At 49.3% G+C, this 20241-nt stretch overlaps 1 protein-coding gene across 3 annotated transcripts in view; it reads right to left on the bottom strand.

Moving 5' to 3' along the window:
• Window positions 1-20241, bottom strand: part of NGEF (neuronal guanine nucleotide exchange factor) — a 102945-nt gene that overhangs the window by 27552 nt on the left and 55152 nt on the right. For 2 of the 3 annotated variants that reach the window (XM_026491681.4, XM_026491683.4), the window contains 2 exons: window positions 8242-8384; window positions 1665-1966 (listed from right to left, as the gene is read on the bottom strand). In XM_026491681.4, coding sequence (XP_026347466.2) covers window positions 1665-1966; window positions 8242-8384 — 445 coding nt within the window. Of the gene's footprint in view, window positions 1-1664; window positions 1967-8241; window positions 8385-9089; window positions 9328-20241 lie in introns of those variants that run through there. The other variant, XM_026491684.4, reaches the window with a different exon arrangement.

Consider the following 20241-nt stretch of genomic DNA (forward strand, 5'->3'; position numbering starts at 1 on the left):
TTTAACCTTGCTGATGTCGTAGAAGGCTTTATCATGTTTTAAGTTCTACTAGGGTTTATCTCTAAGCTTTCCAAAGGACTTGAATCTTTACCTCTCTAATTATCAAGGTAAAAAAACAGCATTCCACCAGAAACTGGTCTTTTTTCCTTGTTCTGGGGACAGAAAAAAAAGGTCCCGTGGTGGTAATACTGTGTGAAGGGAGCCAAAAACAAAACAGTATTGCATAATTCCTTTTATGTGAAAGTCAAAGTTAGGCACGGTGGCCCTGCCTGTGGCTGGGGGAGCTCCGAGGTAAGAGGGACAGACCACTGCAGGAGAATTTCTCCACGTGTTCTGGCACCTTCCACGGGGTAGCTTTTCTCAGTTCAGCTCCCCCTGCCTCAGTGGAGATATCCCCCACGTGCTTCATTTCTGGCTGGGGGCGAGTGGCTTCTTTACGTCTTCTCCAGTGTTTTTGTGTAAAACAGGGAGAAGCCGCATTGGGAACAGGTGATTTCCCATTATTTACATCAGATGTTTCATTAGAAACTCCTGACGCAGCCATTTACAAACCCCTGCTCACAAGTCCTAAGGGGAGTCAAGTTGCAACAGATCCCTCCTGATCCTTCCAGACTGGGTGTGGGAGGGTCTGCACAAATCCAGCCTCCCAAGCCTTCCCCAGCAGCCAGCGAGCGCACCCTAGTCAGCAGTAGTCTCAGTCCTGGTCACCAGCAGTGTGTGCCGGTTACTCTGCCTTGTAAGTACACGAGAGGAGCAAATGTGTCTATAGACTCCTGTGCAGGAGGGACCGGAGTTCAAGTCAGGCAGGACATCTGGGGCTAGTACAAGTCCCAGGACAGGTCTGAAGGGGCGTGTGCGTATGGGGGACAGGACACGGCTGATGACATCGCACTGAACCAAATCTCTTCATTTCCCCCACCATCTCCACTTCAGGAATTTCAACGGTGAACACACAGGTGCATGGTCACCATTCCTCCCCACCGTTCTCTTCCCTTGCCCTTCATCAGCCGGGTTCCGTCTCTCTAGACCACGGGCTTTCTCTCTACACCCGGGTAACCTTTGCTCCACTGAAATGCACACGCAGATTTCTCAGCACCGCGTTTCCGCTCCTGTAACTTTCTCGTGGATCATTTCTCCTGCTAGCAACAAACCGTCAGGCAGCCCCGTGCTCTTGCCTCGGCCTAGCGGACGGGTAAGGTCGGCTTGGGCCGCCAAGTGGAGCAGGGAAGGCACGGCCCTCCACTTCGGCACCCTTTCAGCAAGGTTCGCGGGACTCCGGAATAAAGCCGTGGACGTGAACCACAGGGGGCTGACTTCCTTCACAGGCTCAGCGAGCTCGGCGTCACCGAGGGCACCAGCGCTCACGTGTGTCCCCGGGAATACCGGACAGTCCCGGGCGCAGAAAGATCGCCACCTTGCTCTCTACCGACACAGCTACGCGGCAAACACTCCCGACTGGGCTGAGCTCTCCTACAAGGTAACGAGCTATGTTTTGTTGCCTGTGAAATAACGTGAATTTCCCTGCGGGTCCTGGATGGCTAAACCCTGCCAGGAATACTGGTGAGCCCGCGGGGGCGCCTCTCCTCACGGAGGAAGCCTCACCCATGTTGGTAAAAACGCCCGCATGCTCTGAACGGAGCTCCCACCCCTGGGCGGCCCTTTACCTCCTGCAGTTTGATCTCCTCGGGCTGGAGGATTTCCAGCACCCCGCTACTCTGGATCTCGGGGAGATCCTGCCAGAGGTTAAATCTTGAGTGCGGGTTACTGAGCAGGCAGATCTGGGGCAGAGCCTTCCTCTCGGGTGGGCTTGCTGGCTCGTCCTCCTCCTCCTCGTCCTCCTCCTCTTCTGGAGCCTCCTCGCTGGCAGGGGAACCTCGGGCACTGGTGTGTATTTCCGCATCCTGCTGCCTCCTGGTTTCAATCTCTTGGAGTGTTGACTTATCTCGGTATTCCTGATACAGGAGCCCTGGGAGCAAACAGAATTGTAATGAAGAAAAGGGAAAGATTTCAGAGGACGCTCTTTCCCAATCACTAGGTCAAGACTTGGCCCTCTCATCAAGGGCAGGTGCTACGCCTATGAGTAGAGACAGCCAGCCAGCCCCGCGCCGGCTCCGCAGAGGGCCCCATGAACGGCACCATGAACGGCCACTGTCTTCATTTCTTGGGAATGATCAGCATATGGAAGTTTTTTTTTTTTTTTTAATTTTATTTATTTATGTGACAGAGAGACAGCCAGCTAGAGAGGGAACACAAGCAGGGGGAGTGGGAGAGGAAGAAGCAGGCTCCCAGCGGAGGAGCCCAATGTGGGACTCGATCCTGGAACGCCGGGATCACGCCCTGAGCCGAAGGCAGACGCTTAACGACAGTGCTACCCAGGTGCCCCAGCATATGGAAGTTCTTTCCAACAAATAAAGAAATCCCTGCGCACGGTCAGAATCCAGTCACACAAATATACGCTTTCCCCACACGTACTTGGCAAACAACAAGTCTAGAACTTGATGTGTTAATAACCAGTGTGCACAGTTGATGGAAATGTCCCGATTATGCTTCAATATCCCAACAGGACGCTTTCCCGGGCCTTAAATGCCTCAATATTAAAACTCAAGGATGTTCATTTGTGAAATGGGAGTAGTTGTAAATTCTCATTTTGAAGGAAAAACCAATATTTCATCAACCTTATGATTCAAAAGGGAAACATTCCTTTTTTGCTTTTACAGTTTCAAACTTACTTCCCTGACCAACTGTACTTAAAATAAATGCATTCGAAGTCTCCAAGGAGACTTGGGGTGCATATGAATCAGCACAAATGTAGCATCTCGGAGGGAAAACCCATTTCAGACATCCTGGTTTGGGGTGGAGGGACTGTCTTTTCACAGCACAAAAGCCTCAGGGGAAAGAGGGTGGTCCTGGCAGGGGCGGAGGGAGGGGAAGTGGAGGCTGGGTGGGGAGGGGGTCAGACCCCTAAGGTCTTGTCTGCCTGCCATGCCATTGAGGTGGCAGTCTATCCCATAGGCAAGAGGGAGGCCCCGAAAGACATCAAGCAAGCAGCTCTGGTCTCCATCTTTGGATGGGTGGATAGGAAGAGAGATGCTATGTTAAATCCCCAAGGGGGTGACGATGGAGGCTTGAATTATATGTGGGTGGGGGGGATGGAACCACGTGCCTGGTTCAGGGAACAGGGTTAAATAGAAGATGGGGGGGCGCCTGGGTGGCACAGCGGTTAAGCGTCTGCCTTCGGCTCAGGGCGTGATCCCGGCGTTATGGGATCGAGCCCCACGTCAGGCTCCTCTGCTGGGAGCCTGCTTCTTCCTCTCCCACTCCCCCTGCTTGTGTTCCCTCTCTCGCTGGCTGTCTCTATCTCTGTCAAATAAATAAAATCTTTAAAATAAATAAATAAATAAATAAATAAATAAATAAAAGATGGGTCCTGGGAACTGCCTGGTGCTGGGGGATGGGGGTAGCAGAGAGATCCAGGGGCACCCAAGGGGCACCACGCTGGAGAGGTCCAGCAGGCAGCTAGCTGAACATACTGGTCTAGACAGCAGCTGGGGCCCCTGGACATGTCTACCTATAAAAGAAAGGCAATTTTCCCAGGAAAATTGTAATTGGGATAAATGTACCACTTGTAAAGCACTTTCTCTTACAATGCAGTACAGATGCTAGTGATTGTTCCTTTCTTATCTCACTGCTAAATACACCTAAACAGGAGAAAAAGGAAGGACAGAAAAACAGACTAACTCTGAAGTCCTACATGTGGCCGGATAAATTATATTCATCAACGGGAGCCTCATAAATCCGCCCTGTGGACCTAATTAGCTGGCTTCCTTTGCTCCATGACGCGAAATTATAAAGCCTTTATGGTAAGTACAGCGTTTACTTTAAAAAAATTAAGATCCTGTGATTTTGCCATGTGCCAATCCAGCCGAACAGAACGTGAAGGTCACCTGACAAAGGCACGAGAGAGAAAAGCGAAGTCTCTGTTCCATGCAGTCCGGGCTGCAGACCTATAAGGACGGAGGTGTGGTGTCACTCCATCCCCGGGCTGGTCGTGAGCATAAGACATACGGTGGTGCTGACCTTGAGCCAGCAGTTCTCCTGTGATTCCCACGCGCCGTGTTCACAGAGGTTTAAAGAAACCGAGTTTGCACGAGTTGACTTGGATTCATTCTCAATGCGAATGAGCCTCCCACCGAGCAGGCACTCAGATATTGCGGAATTGAACCGCTTTTAAAGATGCAGCTTCGGGGTGCCCGGGTGGCTCAGTCGGTGGAGCATTCGACTCTTGATCTCAGGGTCATGTGTTCAAGCCCCGCCGTGGGGTGTGGAGCCTACTTCAGAAAAAAATGCAGTGTCGAAGCTTCACCGAAGCGTCTAACTAATTTGGCATCTTTTTGACGGTTCAAAAATATGTCTTACACATGCTCCGGTGGGCACATCACGGGTAAATTCTACCTCCAGCATCTCGGTGTGATACATATGGTGAAAAGAGACAAAGTATCAGCATTGCGGGTAGCCAGACTGAAAATATCAATTCTGAAATCACATGATGGCAGACGCTGTTGGCTGCCTCTCCTTATCCCCTCACACCCCGAGTTCCCAGTTGGTAGCGGAGGGGTTTCGTTTGGGCGCTGACCCATTCGGTGCTCAGGGAAGTGGATGAATGTTAACCGATCAAAACCTATTGTGACACTATATTGTATACCTGAAACTAGCATTACATTGTACGTTAACTGGAATTAAAAAGTAAAAAAAAAATTAACAAAAACTTTCTCTAAAGGGAAAACAAAACAACAGTACAAAATAAACAAAAAAGAAAATATTCTTTAGAGAGCTCTCAATTGTCTCAGCAGTATAATGGCTAGCCTTAGGGAGTCCCTTGACAAGAGAAAAATCACAGAAATTAGGCTCAAGACTTAGAAAATAAATGTCCACATCCAATGTAAATTTCCCTTAAAATATGTCCTCATCTGCCCTATAAGAGTTACAGAGAGCACTCAGCCCTAATCTCTAGGTTCAAAGTGTACCGGTTGCTCATGTATATGCTGAAAGCCAGGAAATAAACTTAAGAAATGCACATAAATTTAAAAAAAAAAGTGATACTTCCCTCCCTCTTGCCAGTGGTGGGTTTAGACATGAGCATGACACAACCAGGCCAAGGACAGTAAGGGCACATTTTACATCTTTGAGAAAGGCTTCCCAGGGCGCCTGGGTGGCTCAGTTAGTTAAGCGTCTGACTCTTAATTCAGGTCTTGATCCCAAGGTTGTGAGTTCAAGCTCCACATTGGGCTCCACAGTGTGGAGCCTACTTAAAAAAAAGAGAGAGAGAGGGAAGAATTTCCCAAAAAGATGTTTGTCCTCAGTAGACACTTGAAGAAAAACTTTTCTTTTTTGCATTTACATATGGCTGCTTGAGGATGCCATGCCTGGAGCTGTGGCAGCCATTTTGTGACACGAAGCACAAATGCTGAGAATGGTGCAGGGAAAGGAGCTAGGTAACTGCTTGGCTGAATGAACCAATTTCAGAATTTTCTACCTCTAAATGAAAAAAAAATACTGCCATTGTTTACGGTCATTTTTTGCTAGATGTTCTGTTACTTTTAGCAAAAGACTCCTAATACAAGTAATTTCAGAATTTTCTTAAAACTCTATACCTCTTTCTGAAGTGTTTAGAATATGAATTTAAATACCAGTTTTCCTGGAATTACTGTGACTACAAAGAGTTATCTGATACACTGTGTAACCATTTTTCATAGCCTGTTTATTTTTATTGGTCTTAAAATTCAGACTAATAGCATAGTTTACCTGAGAAGTTACATGTTAGCTGATTAAATTTCTGTACTCATTGTTCTCTTGCTTTCCTATCTTATATTTTGTACATTCAGCAACACAACTTCATATGAAAATGAACGTTATCAGTAAAACCTTGCACCTGGTATAGTATATTCACGCAGATATACGAGACCTAGTTCCCATCTTTCCTACTTAAAATGTTTTGTACCAGGCTGGCTGGGCTGCTCTGCAAAAGAGGGTAAGTCCCCAGCTCCTCTTGCCAAAGCCCCTGGAGTCATTCAAAATCTCACTTTCTGAGGAGAATCACTTTTTTCTTTGAATCATTCAGACACAAGCTTCTAAAGGGCGGGGGGGGGGTCATTTATATTTTAGCAAGCACCTTCTATGTGTCAAGCATGTGTCAGGTCAGAGACAACAACAGTGTGCACATGCACGCAAAACCAATGGCAGGGGCTCAGGGCCTGTGATCTGTAATGACAGTTGTGCACCGGATCATGCGCGAGCCCGGGGGAATTCTGTTCCGGCCTCCGTGGGAGACACTGCAGACTCTTAACACGGCGATCTGCAGTGTGCCCATACACATTTTCCACTTTCTTCCCTGCTTCATTCTACTGTGGTTGTAGGAATTTGTCCCTTCCAGATAACCTGGCAAAGAATTCACTTCCTTCCTAGAGCTAAAAGCAGGGAGGGCTGTTGGGGGACTCTGCTTCTCACAGGCCCCAAGGCCATGATGAGGGAAGTGAGAAGGTGCTGACAGCTCAGTGCTGTCATCCGTCTGTCCGTCACAGCTGGTGAGCAACTACTATGGATCCAGCCCAGGAGCCAGGAAAAGATATTCACCAAGTATACCAGCAGGTACCGGAAGGGGGCCGTGGGAGAAAAGACTCTGAACGTCAGTCCCTACACTTGGCCACAGGAGGGAATGAGGGCCAGCATGAGTGCATGCCAGAGCCCTGAGTCCCTGAGTCCCAGCTTCAAGCTTGTGCCACCAGCCTAACAGGCCCAGCCGCCTCCAGGAGAGGTGTCTCCACACGCCCCAATGCAGATGAGAGCCTATCTCTCTGTGAAAGGAGGCAAGGAGCTCTCCACCCCCACTCCCTGTCCTTCCCAGTTACGACACTGATGGGAGCCCCAGAAGATCCCTCTCGAGAGGGAGGAAGTCAAGGTTTTCCAAGTCTGCCAAGGCACAGGTGGTTTTCCTCACCACAAAGGACCGTGTGGCAGAGGTGGGAGAAAAAGGTGTTGAGGAGTCTTTGTCTTCAGATCCGCCCCTCCCAGCAAATAAAGGGAAAATCCGACACCATCACCAGCCAGCCTGACGCCAACAAAATTCCACAAAATTCCTGGAGTCAGCGTGGCTTCGCAGCACCTCGGTGTGCACTCCGCCCCCCCCCCGCCCCCCAGCTGTGCAGGGGCCTCAGCTCCTCTGGGGATTCAGTTTGGAAAAACCCTTCCAGGGAAAAGTGGGCTGGCCCCAGAAGTCTCCCGAAGGCAGGGTCTCCTGGGGCAAAAGAAGCTCCACCCCCACTCAAGACACTCTGCGTCTACCTGAACATCCGGGATAGAGGACGACAATGATGTATTTAGGGAAGAGGGTTTCCGAACCTAGAATTTTCATTTAACGAATAAACAGTCGCTGCTTTGACAACACTGAAGAACAAAAAGATTTTCTAAGCAGCTGGTACCACTTTCCAAATAATGGAACCCACATTACCCATTCACTGCCACCTCTGGTGACTGTGATGGGACCTAGCTGAAAGTCATTAGCAATTTCTGACTTTTAAACCTAAGTGCTCGGATGCTTGGGACACCCTCTCAGTCTGCTTTCAGCGTTTACACAGTACTTCAGCCACAGCTGTGCAGAAGGCACACACACAGGCTGTGCCCTGCACCTTGGGCCACATTCCTGGAAAAGCAGGTGAAACCAGGCTTGCCTTCCTAACCCAGGGGCCTCTGAGGTGCCCACTTTCTTTCTACTTTACCCCTCCTTCCCCTGTGCCAAGTCCCCCACGCCTCTTCTTCCTGAGCCTGAGTCCCTGCAGAAGCCAGACTCAGACTTTGCTGTCTCCCCAGGTCTTCCCCAGGCTTCTCCCAGGCGGGGCTCAGGCAGCACCCCCTCCTGCAAGGCCCAGGAGATCCTCACCCTGGTCTTTTTGACAAAAATGACAAGGGGACAGAGGGCCCTTCCCCAGGGAAGGGCTGGGCAGGTAGACCTCTTTGGAAAGCAGTATAGAAATCCATTTGCTGAAGCCCAATTATACAGCACTATTGAAACATGACAGTTTGCCTATGGAACCATTTAGAGCCAAATACGTCAAAAACGTCCCTTAGCCACATCAGAAAGCTTTGGTCAGAGAAATGCAACGACACCTCACGAGCAGCGGGACCCTCAGAGTCCGCCAGGAACCCGCATTTCCCCAACGAAGCCCTGCCGCCGCCAGGGACACCCACCTATTTGTTCGATGAGGTTTCTCCAGGAGTCGGCGGGAATGGGGTGGATCATCTGCAGGGCCTCGGTGAGCGTGGTGGGGCTGTCGGCGAGCGCCGGGCACTCCTCGGGTGTGGCCCCATTTCCCGGGGTGGAGGACGACTCGCTGCCAGAGAGGAGGGGCAGAGCCAGTTATTTTTAAGCAACGACACACCTTGGCCAGCTCGCGAGTGGCGTCCACACAAGGGGTCCTGGCCAACTGGACCCTACCCGGGACGGTCCAGGCCGAGCGGCCGCCGCCCCTCCCGGCCACGCGGGCCCCACAGGCCCTTTTTGTCACCGCACCAGGGCGCGACCGGGTGATTCATTCCCACACCAGCCCGCCCAAAACCTTCATGTTTTCGGAGCTCGCGGGCAGGCGTCGGAAACTTGGCGCGCCCTGCCCGCTCCGCGGCGCCTACCGGCCGCCCCGACGGGTCCGGCGGCCGGGGATCCCAGCCCGCGCTGCTCACCCCGAGCCGTTAGCTGTCACACGACCCCCGGCCCCCGACTCCCTTCGGGCTCCGATTCTCGCGTCCCAGAGCCACCCGACGCGGGGAGGGGGCGCCGAGCGGGACGCGCGCCCAGGGCGCCTTCGGAGGGGGCACGGGGGGAGCCCCGGGGCAGGGATCCCTACGTCGGCGGCCGGAGCGCGGCGCACCCCCAATCCCGGGCTCGGAGGCTGCACGACCCGCGCGCGGGTGGGAGTTGGGGGCGGCGGAGCCGGCGGAGTTGGGGGCGGGCGCTAGGCCGCGGGGGTCGGCGTCCCCCGCCGAGGGCCAGAGGCGCGCGGGGGCGACGCGTGGGGGTCGCGACAGCCGCTCGTCCTCACCTGCCCGGCAGGTGTCCCGACGCCGAGTCGCGCGCGTCGCTCTCCGAGGTGGAGCTGTCGTGGTCCACGGCGCAGGCGGCACTGAAGGCTGCGGCCAGCAGCTCCATGGGGGCCGGCGGCCGGGCGGGCGCTGGGGCCGGGTCGCGGGCCGTGCCGGGGGCTCGGAGCCGGGCCGGAGGCGACGAGTGGGCTCCAGAACCGGGTCGCAGCGCGCGCCGCTTGAGCCGGAGCTGCCGCCGCCGCCGCCGCCGCTGCCGAGCGCTCCCGGAGGCGGGCGGACCAGCGGGCGCGCGCCTGGAGGCTCCGGGTTGCCACGGCAACGGGGGAGGCGGGAGGGGCGCGCGCGGCGGGGGCGAGGCCGGGCGGCGGCGGGGCGGGGGAGCCCGGACTGGGCGCGACCCGGGCCCCGCGGGCGCAGACTGCAGCCGGGACCTCCCTCCCGGCCTGTGCGTCCCTCCGCACCGCGCCCGCGCCCGGCCCCGGGAGTGGGGCAGGCAGGTTGGGTGGGGGCCGCCGACTTGCGCCTTCACCTCCCGCCCCCTCCTCGTCGTCTGGCGGGGCCTCCCCCAGCTTGCACCAAGAACTTGGAAGGTACGGGCCACGTGACCCTCTGCCCCACGCCCTCTCGAACCTCTGCCCGGCCCACGCGGCGCATCCTCTTCCGCCCCCTCACAGGCACCGGCCCGGGGACCCCCGCGTCTGCTGCCCCGGATGCAGCCTCAGTGGAGTGCGTGCTCACTGAAGGTGCTTCGGTCTGAGGGAGCTCGAGGTAGAGACTGGGGTCTTAGACGCTGCACCCCTGCTCCTGACAGAGATTAGGGAGAGCGGGCCCGCTGGAAGCCTCTTCCCTGCGGGTCTGCCCGCCCTCTGAGATCCTGAGGGCCTGGGGGCCGGGGTTGGGCATGGGGAGCGAGCAGTGGAGAAACAAAGTGACCCCAGACTTCCCGGTTTCCCTGCCTGGTCACATTGACCCTTGCAATCTGCACCTTCGGGTTAGCTAGTTCAATCCACTTCTGGGTACACAAAACCAGCAAAAAGGGGTAACGAGTTGGTGAAATGTGAATGATCCGGTGTGAGGGGGAAATCTAGAGGGATTTTCATCCAGCAAGACGACTGGCTTGGTCATCGGTGTCATTTTTTGAGGCTAGCCTGCCCGCTCCCCTGGAGGGGCCCTCGGTGACTGGCCCTCGGTGACGGCGGCCAGTTCCTGCGGATGCCCGGATGCCCGGGGCCTGGAGTGGAGTGGGGAGTGGAGTGCAGAGCAAAGTGGAAAATCTTCCTCTGCACATGGCGCCTCTGCACCCACCTGGCGTTTAAGTTAACCCATTCCTCCTTTTGGGATGCAAATACTCCTGGTGGGAGGGCTTTAGTTACCGGTTAGTAGGTTGGCCCTAGTGGGTTCCTTAGTCAGCCATCTTGAACACCGAGGTTGTGGTAAAAGGGAGAGTTTGGGGCAGGAGGGAAGAAAGCAGCTTGTTGCCTGGAAGGGAACTCTCCTCCCCAGACACTAGCAGGAGAACCCCCATGGACCCTCCCCCAGTTCTGACTCTGGGTAAAGGGACTCAGGTTGACTGAATCACAATCTCTAAAGCTGCCGCTTTGCCCTTGGTCCCCTCGAGGGGTGTGATGGACAGGTCTGATGTCCTGCTCTTAAGGCCTCAGATTATTTGCATGGCAACCACCTGATCTTCTCTTTTTGTCCAAGCCAAACCCCTTCCTTCCTTGACTCATTCCACAGATCCCAGACAATCCTCTCCTGGACTCCACATTTTCATCTGCTCTCTGGCCATGTTGGCTGGGATGCATCCTACATATTCCACTAGGGCACATGCATGTCCCCACTGCCCCCGGCAGCCAAGCAGGAGACTGGGCAGAACCTGAGAGGTAGCCTCAAGACCTTCTTCCTGTCACCCCAAGCCTCAGGGCCTCACTGAGCCCCCTGGATCGATAAAGTCTTTCAAAGCAGTACCCCCCACCCCTTGCATTTGGACCTCTCCCCAGCCCGTCCTGTCTCTGTCCCTTTTCTAAATTATGGGTCTGCTTTGGTCCCTTTCCTACTTCACAACCTGCATTGCGGTCCCATCTCCACGAGACCCCTGGCACCATACCAGGTTCTTCCCCAGTATGCCACTCTTGCCCGCTTCCTTGGGACCACTGCCTTTGCTGCCACCTGTGAGCCTTTAGCTTCACCACATACTTTTCCAGGCTCTGGGCTTTGCAAGTGCTGTTCCCTCTGCTAGAACTCTGCTCCCTTGGTTAAGTCCTCACTCCTGCAGGTCAAGGCGCACAGGGGTGTCCCCACCAGGCCCCTTCCCCTGAATAACCAGCAGCATTACCTGGCACCATAATTCTCTGTGAATAGGGCCATCCTTACAGTAAGCCATGGTTTCCTGGTGGGCACCCTGGGGTCTTGGCTCATCTTTCATCAGGGCCCAAGGAAGAGCACTGTGTGGATGACCCCTAGGAGCTACCTCTTATGATGGTTCACCAGCCCTTAAATTTGATGTAACACTAAGTTGGAAGCTGTTACTTTCACACTTTGCTTCACCAAGGGGAAAAGATTCATTTTTTTTTAAATCAGAAACTACTCAAGCGAAATTACATATATTAAGATAGCATAATAAAACCTTCCAATTGAAAAAGAAGCTAAAAATATCCTCCTAATTATGAAATCGGTTTAGAAAGTCACTGAGTTCTGAAGGCATATAACTTTAAGCTAAATCCTGCACATGCCCTCTCCTGTCATATTTAGTGCTTATCAGGCTATTACTAAAATCTCCATTTAACCAACATTTGTTCAAGATCATTCACAAAATATAGATCGATATTTCAAATATTTATACCTGATTATCCCATGGTGGGTGCTCCATATGATTTGCTAAAACATTAACGCTATATTTTGAAAAATAATCAGTTATTTTATATATGTTGCCTAAACATTGTTTGTTTCTTCCTTTGAGTTATAAAAGGTAAATATTGGAAACAAAGGGGATTCTTTTTTATGTAGCAATCTCTGCTTTGAGGAACCCTTATTTAGATTTACAAAATGTTACTTGATTCTGGGGAAGACTAGGAAGACCGGAGGAAATTTAGAAATGATCTCATGCAACACTTTTATTTTACAGAAAAAGCAGCTGAACCAGAGGGTTAAAATGACAAGCCCAAGATCACACAGCTGGCTAATGGCAGATTTTTAAAGCATATGCTAGTGAGTATGCTATATTGTGTGGGACAAAGAAACTGCAAATTTCTATTCACTTATTTTATTTTATTTTTTTAAAGATTTTATTTATTTATTAGACAGAGATAGAAACAGCCAGCGAGAGAGGGAACACAAGCAGGGGGAGTGGGAGAGGAAGAAGCAGGCTCATAGCAGAGGAGCCTGATGTGGGGCTCGATCCCATAACGCTGGGATCACGCCCTGAGCCGAAGGCAGAGGCTTAACCGCTGTGCCACCCAGGCGCCCCTCTATTCACTTATTTTAAGTGTTTTTTAGGGTCATATGGCATGTCACCGGGCTCTCAAATATTAAGACACATTTGTATTTTTAAATCTAGTAGGAAAACGACTTGGATTTTTTTTTTTTTTAGTAGTAAGAGGATAATCCTTACATATACATTGGAAATGTCTAGAAACAGGTGCTTGATAGCTTTTAATTAAATTACCTGTATCTTCTAAAACCATAAAAACAGCGGTTTATTTTTGTCACTCGCTAAAGACTTTTTAGTTGCTTTGAAAATCAACACTTCTAAGCCGCATAGGGAGCCCCAACAGTCAATCCACAAGGGGCTACTGCCTCCAGGTTAACTGAACCCCCAAAATTCAGGGAGAAAGTTAGGAAAAGGACAAGATGAACCTCTCTCACTGCAGTGCAGCTCCAAGAAACCTGGAAATCCATACTGATGGATGGAAAGATTTCTCCACAAGGAGACTTCCAGAAGTAGGTTATTCTGTTGGGTGATTGGAAGTATTTTACTGGTAAGGGGGAGGTGGAGTTCTTTCCTTACTTTTGATCATGAAGATAAATCCTAAGTGTGGGGTTATAAATGTTACGGAAATAAGTTAAAAACAATCAGTTTAGCTGTCTGTGGTAAAGAATTAATCTTACCCAAGGAGAGGTTTAGCCTTTGTTTGGGGCTCCTGGGAGGTGATCTCTAAGCCACTGGAGTGGCATATGTGAAAAGAAGAGTGTTTTGCTTTCCTGGAGACCTGGGACCAGATAAGGGGGGGGCTCTGGGCCAGGTGAGAATAGCTCAGCCTCCAGAGGGGCTGAAGACTGGGTGGCTAACCAGTTCTAGGTGGTTGTGCCCCAATGCAAACTCTGGACACCAAGACTCAGGTGCGCTTTCCTGGCTGTCACACATTCTGCCCGGGAATGTGAGCACTGCTCATAGCTCCACTGGGAGAAGACCACTGGAATTTCAAGTGGAACGTTTCTGGACTTTTGTGTCCATGCATCTCTTCCCTTGGCTGATTGAAGTCTGTAGCCTTTTGCAGAATAAGCCATAACTGTGAGTATTACAGCTCTCAGTGAGTTCTGAGTCCTTCTACTGGGTTTCTGAACCTGACTAGGGGTGGGTTTGGGGACCTTCAAACTCTGCAGTTGGTGTCATAAGTGAGGTGGACCTGTAAGCTGTCCCCAAATGTCACCAGCCTCTGCTCTGATTTAGAGTCCAGTGGCCGTGTTCCCTTAACAGCCTTCCTTTCCATGATGCCTTGCTCTCTCCCTCAGTGTGCCCTAAGCATGGCGGCTGGGTTAGTTCTCCTTGGACACATCTGATCCCACACGTCTGTTACCTTCAGTGGCTCCCCAGTACCTTGCGTATCATCACGGCTAGAGGAATTAGTGTACAGTTCAGGCTGTGGCTGCCCGGATAGAAGTTGGGTCACCCCTGAGAGCTGCCGGCCCTGCCTTTCGCTCTGTTAGTCCTGCCCTGTTATCACTCACTCGCATTGTTTCTCTTCCCAGTGAATCTGAGATTTGGTGTGAGGGGTGGAGTGGAGGAGCTATGAAGATGTCATTTATCTTTGCATCCCGGGCACCTGGCATATCCAAGAGGCATAGGGAAATAGTTGGTGAAGGGGTAACTATGGGGAGGTTGGTAGGAGCTACACCGATGTACCCTCGGTTCCAGTCCTTCTCCTACAGTTACTGAGTGTAGCATTGGCATTCCCTTGGTGTTACATCTTGTCCTTCTTTGGCCAATGAAGATATTTTTTTAACTGACCTCTTTGGGAACTACCGGGCTTCTGGGATTGCTGCCTCAAGCTTGGGGAAGGTTGCTGTGACCTGTTTTGGTGAGTCAAAAAAAACAAAAACAAAGGCTTAGGCTGGATTCACTGTTTTGGTAAAGTGAGGAGTATTTTGTGTTTGTTCTTCTTCTCTGATATGGTTGCCATGGCGGACAGTTGTTACAGTTTTGGTTAAATAGGGAAAAGCTCAGAGGGACAAAGAGATGCGTACCGACCTTGGTCTGGCTTAAGGAGCTAGGCCAACATTGGATAGGTTTCAGCGATCATGGGAAGCAGGCTTACTTGCTGGAGATTGATATTGCTGTGCTGAATTACATTTTCATAATCAAAAATAGGTGGCTAAGGGGCGCCTGGGTGGCACAGCGGTTAAGCGTCTGCCTTTGGCTCAGGGCGTGATTCTGGCGTTACAGGATCGAGCCCCACATCAGGCTCCTCTGCTAGGAGCCTGCTTCTTCCTCTCCCACTCCCCCTGCTTGTGTTCCCTCTCTCACTGGCTGTCTCTCTCTCTGTCAAATAAATAAATAAAATCTTTAAAAAAAAAAAAATAGGTGGCTAAGCTTTGCTCCATGTCCAGATGTGGGAGGCAGCCTGGATGCTGTTGCTTGGCTCATAAAGTGTTGGAATTTCCAAAGCATTTTGATGGTTGATGTGTCCTTATAGTGTCCTTAAAAGGCTGGGACAAATGCTGGCCCTGTCTTTAATTATGAGATGCAGACAACCGTATGGCCTTGATAGAAATGTATTTCTCAAAGCTGGCTCCCTAAAATAACTCATGGATAAGAAGCTGTAACACTCATGTCTTTATGTGGAACTGTGGGAAATAGGAGAAGACCTGGGCTGTGAATTTCTTTGGAATATTCCTAACTGAGGAGCCTAGGATGTACGGGGTCCAAGAATTTTGGCTGTGGGTGATGTCATGGGCTTTTGACCAATAGGAACATCCTGAATAAGGGTGAATCTAAGGGAAAATACTGTTATTTTCAAGATATGTGGAGGCTGAAATTTAGAGTAAATAGAGAGTTGACCCAGTACACATAACACATTTTAGGTTGTGGCCGTGGGGGTTTACACACTCTTCGTTGAAACGCAAACTGTAAAGGGATGATTAGCCTACCTCCTTCCACTTAGATTTATTCATTTTAAATTACCTTATAAATTATATAGTTAGATCTAATTTAGTCCTATATATAGTGAATATAGTGTACTATACAAATAGGAATTATTATTAGTATTATTAATTAGGGAGCCTACATTTAGCACTAAAATACATTCACTGTTGTAATGGAGAAGTTATTGCCTTAACCATTAACCAAATGTAGCAAAGTCGTGTAGGTACGAAATGAGAAAGAAAAGATGTCCATTCATAAACAAAGTAGCTTTGAAGGAATGGCACGTAGTTAACAAAATTAATAACTAGAAATTGTTCACAGACTGTTCCTTGAAAATTGTGATTTCAGAGAGGTATTTTCCATAACAAGAAAGTCAGGAGCACGGTAACTTTTCGTTTTCTGCTGAAATCAGTCCACCTCACCCTTAACATCCAGGAGAGAGAATGTTCTTTGTTGAGTCACCAGGAGTAAGCATAAGGATTTAGAGTCTCCTGAAAAGGCCAATATGTGTTTGCTGGGGATCGATCACTCTGCAAAAGCTGTTAGGGACACGAACAAGATGTGTTATCAGACCAAGTGCCCGGTCCTCCACTGCCTGTCATCATGTTCACAGATATGCCCTTTCCCCCCCAAAATTCAAAGGGTTTGACAACGTTTGCTATTTCTGTTTTGAGGACTCTAATAGGGGAAGTGGTGACCACGGTGTATGAATTCGCATCCAACAAGTGGATGCAAGCATAAAGAGAAAGCAGATATTTCAAGAACCTACCAGATACACAGCAATCAAATCGTTTTAAAAATGAACAGCCAGTGTAAGCCAAGGCTTGGAAACTGTCGTTTGCCTCTGGGGGTGGGAGTGTGAATTGGTATGACCTTTCTGGAGAGCAACCTGGCAGCCCAGATCGTAAACCTGCAAATGTTCATACTCTCTGGTGAAGAGATTTTATTTCTAGGAATATATCCTAATAAGCCGTAAGAATCTAGTTGGAAAAAATCGCTATAAGAATGTTTATTGTCGTGCTATTTTTAATAGTGAAACATTTGGAGCAACCTGAATGTCCAGTGATAGGAGATGGACTATTTAAATTAGGACCTATCTCTAAAACGGAGAATCATGAAAAACAGTTTAGAAAATATTTAATAATCTGGGAAGATGTCCATAATATATTGAATGGAAAAGCAGATTCCCAAACTGGATGGTAGTGTGATCTTATTTTGTTTATAAATGGACTTTTGGACATGGAACTTTAGGCATCCATGTATATTTGAAAAAGGACTGCGAGAATGATCGCAGAAACATCTCACAGTACTTGTAGTTGGTTGGAATCTCAGGGAATTTTCCTGTTTTTCTATTCGTGTGCTTAAAATTGTTTCTACAATAAATGTGTCACTTATGTAACAAGGGGAAAAAAAGTTACTTTCAAAAACAACATCAGTCCCTTAATGTGCATAAATTTAGAGCATAGGTTTAAAGCGTTCACATAACCGTGGAGAATCCTGATGAACTTGAAAAAGAGGGCTGAGCTGTTGTGTATTCTCTGGATTTGCCTGGCGGGGGGGGGGGGGGGCACCTCAGTTCATTACATAAATCTTGTAAAAAGCTCTTCGGTTTCCAAGGAATCATGAATTCAAATTTTACAGTAGATTACTTCCTGGCATCTCTAAATTAAAGCACTTACCTGATCATCTAATTTGCCTGGTTATAAAAATAGTCCCTTTTCCAGAAATTCCCCTCTCCTTCTATAATTCCACATATAGGACTTCTAACCAGGATGCTTTTCTGCCTTTTCAATTGAAGTTATCAAAGAAGTCAGCAAAGAAATCACTGCCTCCCATCAAAGGCAGGTCTCCCTAACACGCCCCAAGCCCTTCTGTGCCCCTGCTGCGTGGCTACATCCCACCTGTGCTAGTTCAAATGCCACCTCTTCCATGAAGCCCCCCCGCCATCCCATCCCATCCCTGGCTATATTCACTCCCTCTTAGGCTCTCCTGTAGCACTTCACTAGCGCTTCTTTTTAAGCTTGATTACTTTCTTGGAGAATGAATTCTCCGTCCTATGGGACTGTGCAAGGAGACAGGAGTCAGCCTGATTGATGTCTCCTCTCTTGCTGTGTGGGCAGAGACCTTGTACATCCTGGAGGCTCTGGACATATTTGCAGAATGGAGCTGGAGTTGGGGGAGGCTTGAAAGCACACAGACAGGCTTTGGTATCATCCCAGTGCCTCTGGGCAAGTTACAGTCTTAGAAACATTTCATGGACCCTTGTCCTTTACCCACTAACTACAAACCTTCCCTCGCTACTCTCTAGAAAGTTAAGTGCATCTTCAGCTGGAGGACCTTTATTACCTGGGGGGAACATCAGTTTACCAACAAAGAAATGAAATTTCAGTTTTGTTTCTTTCCCTGTTTACTGTTTACCCTTCCACCGAGCTGACCAGTTGATGCTTCTTTTCCTAATTTTAAACCCATGTCTCATTTTTTCCATGCAGTGAAGATTGCATGCTAAATTATTGCTATTGCTACAATGTCATTCAGCCCTCGGAGTGGCTTTTATTTGTCACAGAGGCAACAAGATCTCTAGGCCTGGTGCTCTGTTAGGCTCAGGGTAAAAAGACAGAGTTAATGTCTCTCTTTTCTTCTTAGCCATGAGGATCTTTTGTAGGGGTCTCAGGGGAGGGTCTTAAGCTCGCCAGAAAGACATTCTTCCATGTGAAATTAGCATTCATTCTTAAAAAAGAAAGAGGCTCTAACCTGTCATCAGTTGAGTGTTTTCTCTTAGAAGTGATGGATTCTTACCAGGAGCAAAGAAAGCCTCCTTGACACAGTGAGTCAGAGAAATGACAGAACAGAACGGAAAAATTCCTTCCCCTTGAGAACACCTTCAAATACACGATGTCCCTTCCTTAACCCGGGCCCTCCTCTTCAGCACTCTGCATCCTGTGAATGTCCCCTGACGGTGCACTTGTCTTAAAGATGGAGTACTCTAAATTTTCTGGATTGAAATCCACTGTCATTATCAAACTGAAAATCTTCAGGGGAAACAGGCATTCATATACGTTGCTGATGAGAGAGCAAAATCATCCAAGCTCATATGGAAGGGAATTTGCCCAGAACTGACAGAAGCACATAAGGGCAGTGGACTGAATGTTTGTCCCCACCCCCCCCCCATTCAGATGCTGAAATCCTAACCCTAAAGTGATGGCATTTGGAACTGGGGCCTTTGGGAGGTGATAAGTCGAAAGGTTGGAGTCCTCGCGAATGGGATCAGTGTCTTTATAAAAGAGACCCCAGAGAGATCCCTTGCCTTGCGTTTGGACTTCCCAGGTTCCAGAACAGTGGAAACTTAATGTTCTTTATAAGCCTCCACGGCTTTGCTATTCTGCTATGGCAGCCTGATGGCACTGAGACAATTTGCCCTTTGCCCCAGCAATTGCATTTTTTTTTTTAAAGATTTTATTTATTTATTTGACAGAGAGAGAGAGACAGCCAGTGAGAGAGGGAACACAAGCAGGGGGAGTGGGAGAGGAAGAAGCAGGCTCCCAGCGGAAGAGCCTGATGTGGGGCTCGATCCCAGAACACCAGGATCACACCCTGAGCCGAAGGCAGACGCTTAACAAATGTGCCACCCAGGCGCCCCCCAGCAATTGCATTTCTAAGAGTTTACCCTGAACTATGAAACAAGATATGCACAAGGTCATTCACTGCGTCATTATTTTTTTAATAACAAAATATCGGAAAGAACCTACATACCCAGGAGACTGGGTGAATACCGTATGAGGAAGGCACACAGTGGCGTACTATGCAGCTGGAGACATGAGCACAGGGAGGCTTTCCTGACCTGACAGTGGGTCCTTTCCAGCTTTGTGTAAAAGAAGCACTCTGCGAACAAGCATGGGTAGTATGTGAACTAAAGAAGGGGAAGTGACACAGGTACACACACAATTTTCTTTTTCTTATCTCAAGTAAGAAGTGCAGGAAGGAAAACAGAGAAACTAGTAAAGTTGGTTACTTCCAGAGGTGGAGTAGAGGGTAAGACTTTTCTGGGCGTAGCTTTTCGTATAGTTTTGACTTATAAACCATGTAGATGTTTTACAGATTCAATTGATAAAGAAAAATCTGCAAGCCTGGGTAAAAACCAAACTCCGAAATTGAAAATAAACTGACATCAATGAACCTAAGTAATTATCAAATTGATAACATGCCCACACAGAAAATAAAATTAATTCAAGGAATTTTTGAATTTCATATTCTATATCATTACTGAGATCTATCTATTCTGGGACGAAAAAAAAGCAAAGAAATTCTAAACTTTACTCAGTAGGTTGTGTGGGTTGAATCGTGTCCCCTGAAAAGATATGCGGAAGTCCCAGCCTCTGGTAACTTGACTTGGAAAGAGGGTCTTTGCAGATGTTAGAAAGCCAAGATGACATCATACCGGATTAGGGTGGGCCCTAATCAAGCAACGGGTGTCTTTATAAGGAGAGAGAAATTTGGACACAGAGACACAGAGACAGGAGAATGCCATATGAATACGTTGGCAGAGATTGGAATGGTGCATCTCTTAAGCTAAGAAAAGTCAAGGGTTGCCAGCAGCCCACAGGCCCTAAGAAAGAGGAATGCAGACTCCCCTACAGCACTCAGGGGGAGCATGGCCCTGCCAATGCTTTGATTTTGGACTTTTGCTCTCCAGAACTGAGAGAGAACAACTGTCTATTGTTTTGAAGCCGCTCAGTTTGTGATGCTTGGTTAGAGCAACCCCAGAAAACGGTAGATTTGTTGTCGGTGATGGC

This window comes from Ursus arctos, unplaced genomic scaffold (assembly GCF_023065955.2).
Source record: "Ursus arctos isolate Adak ecotype North America unplaced genomic scaffold, UrsArc2.0 scaffold_1, whole genome shotgun sequence".
Taxonomy (NCBI): Eukaryota; Metazoa; Chordata; class Mammalia; order Carnivora; family Ursidae; genus Ursus; species Ursus arctos.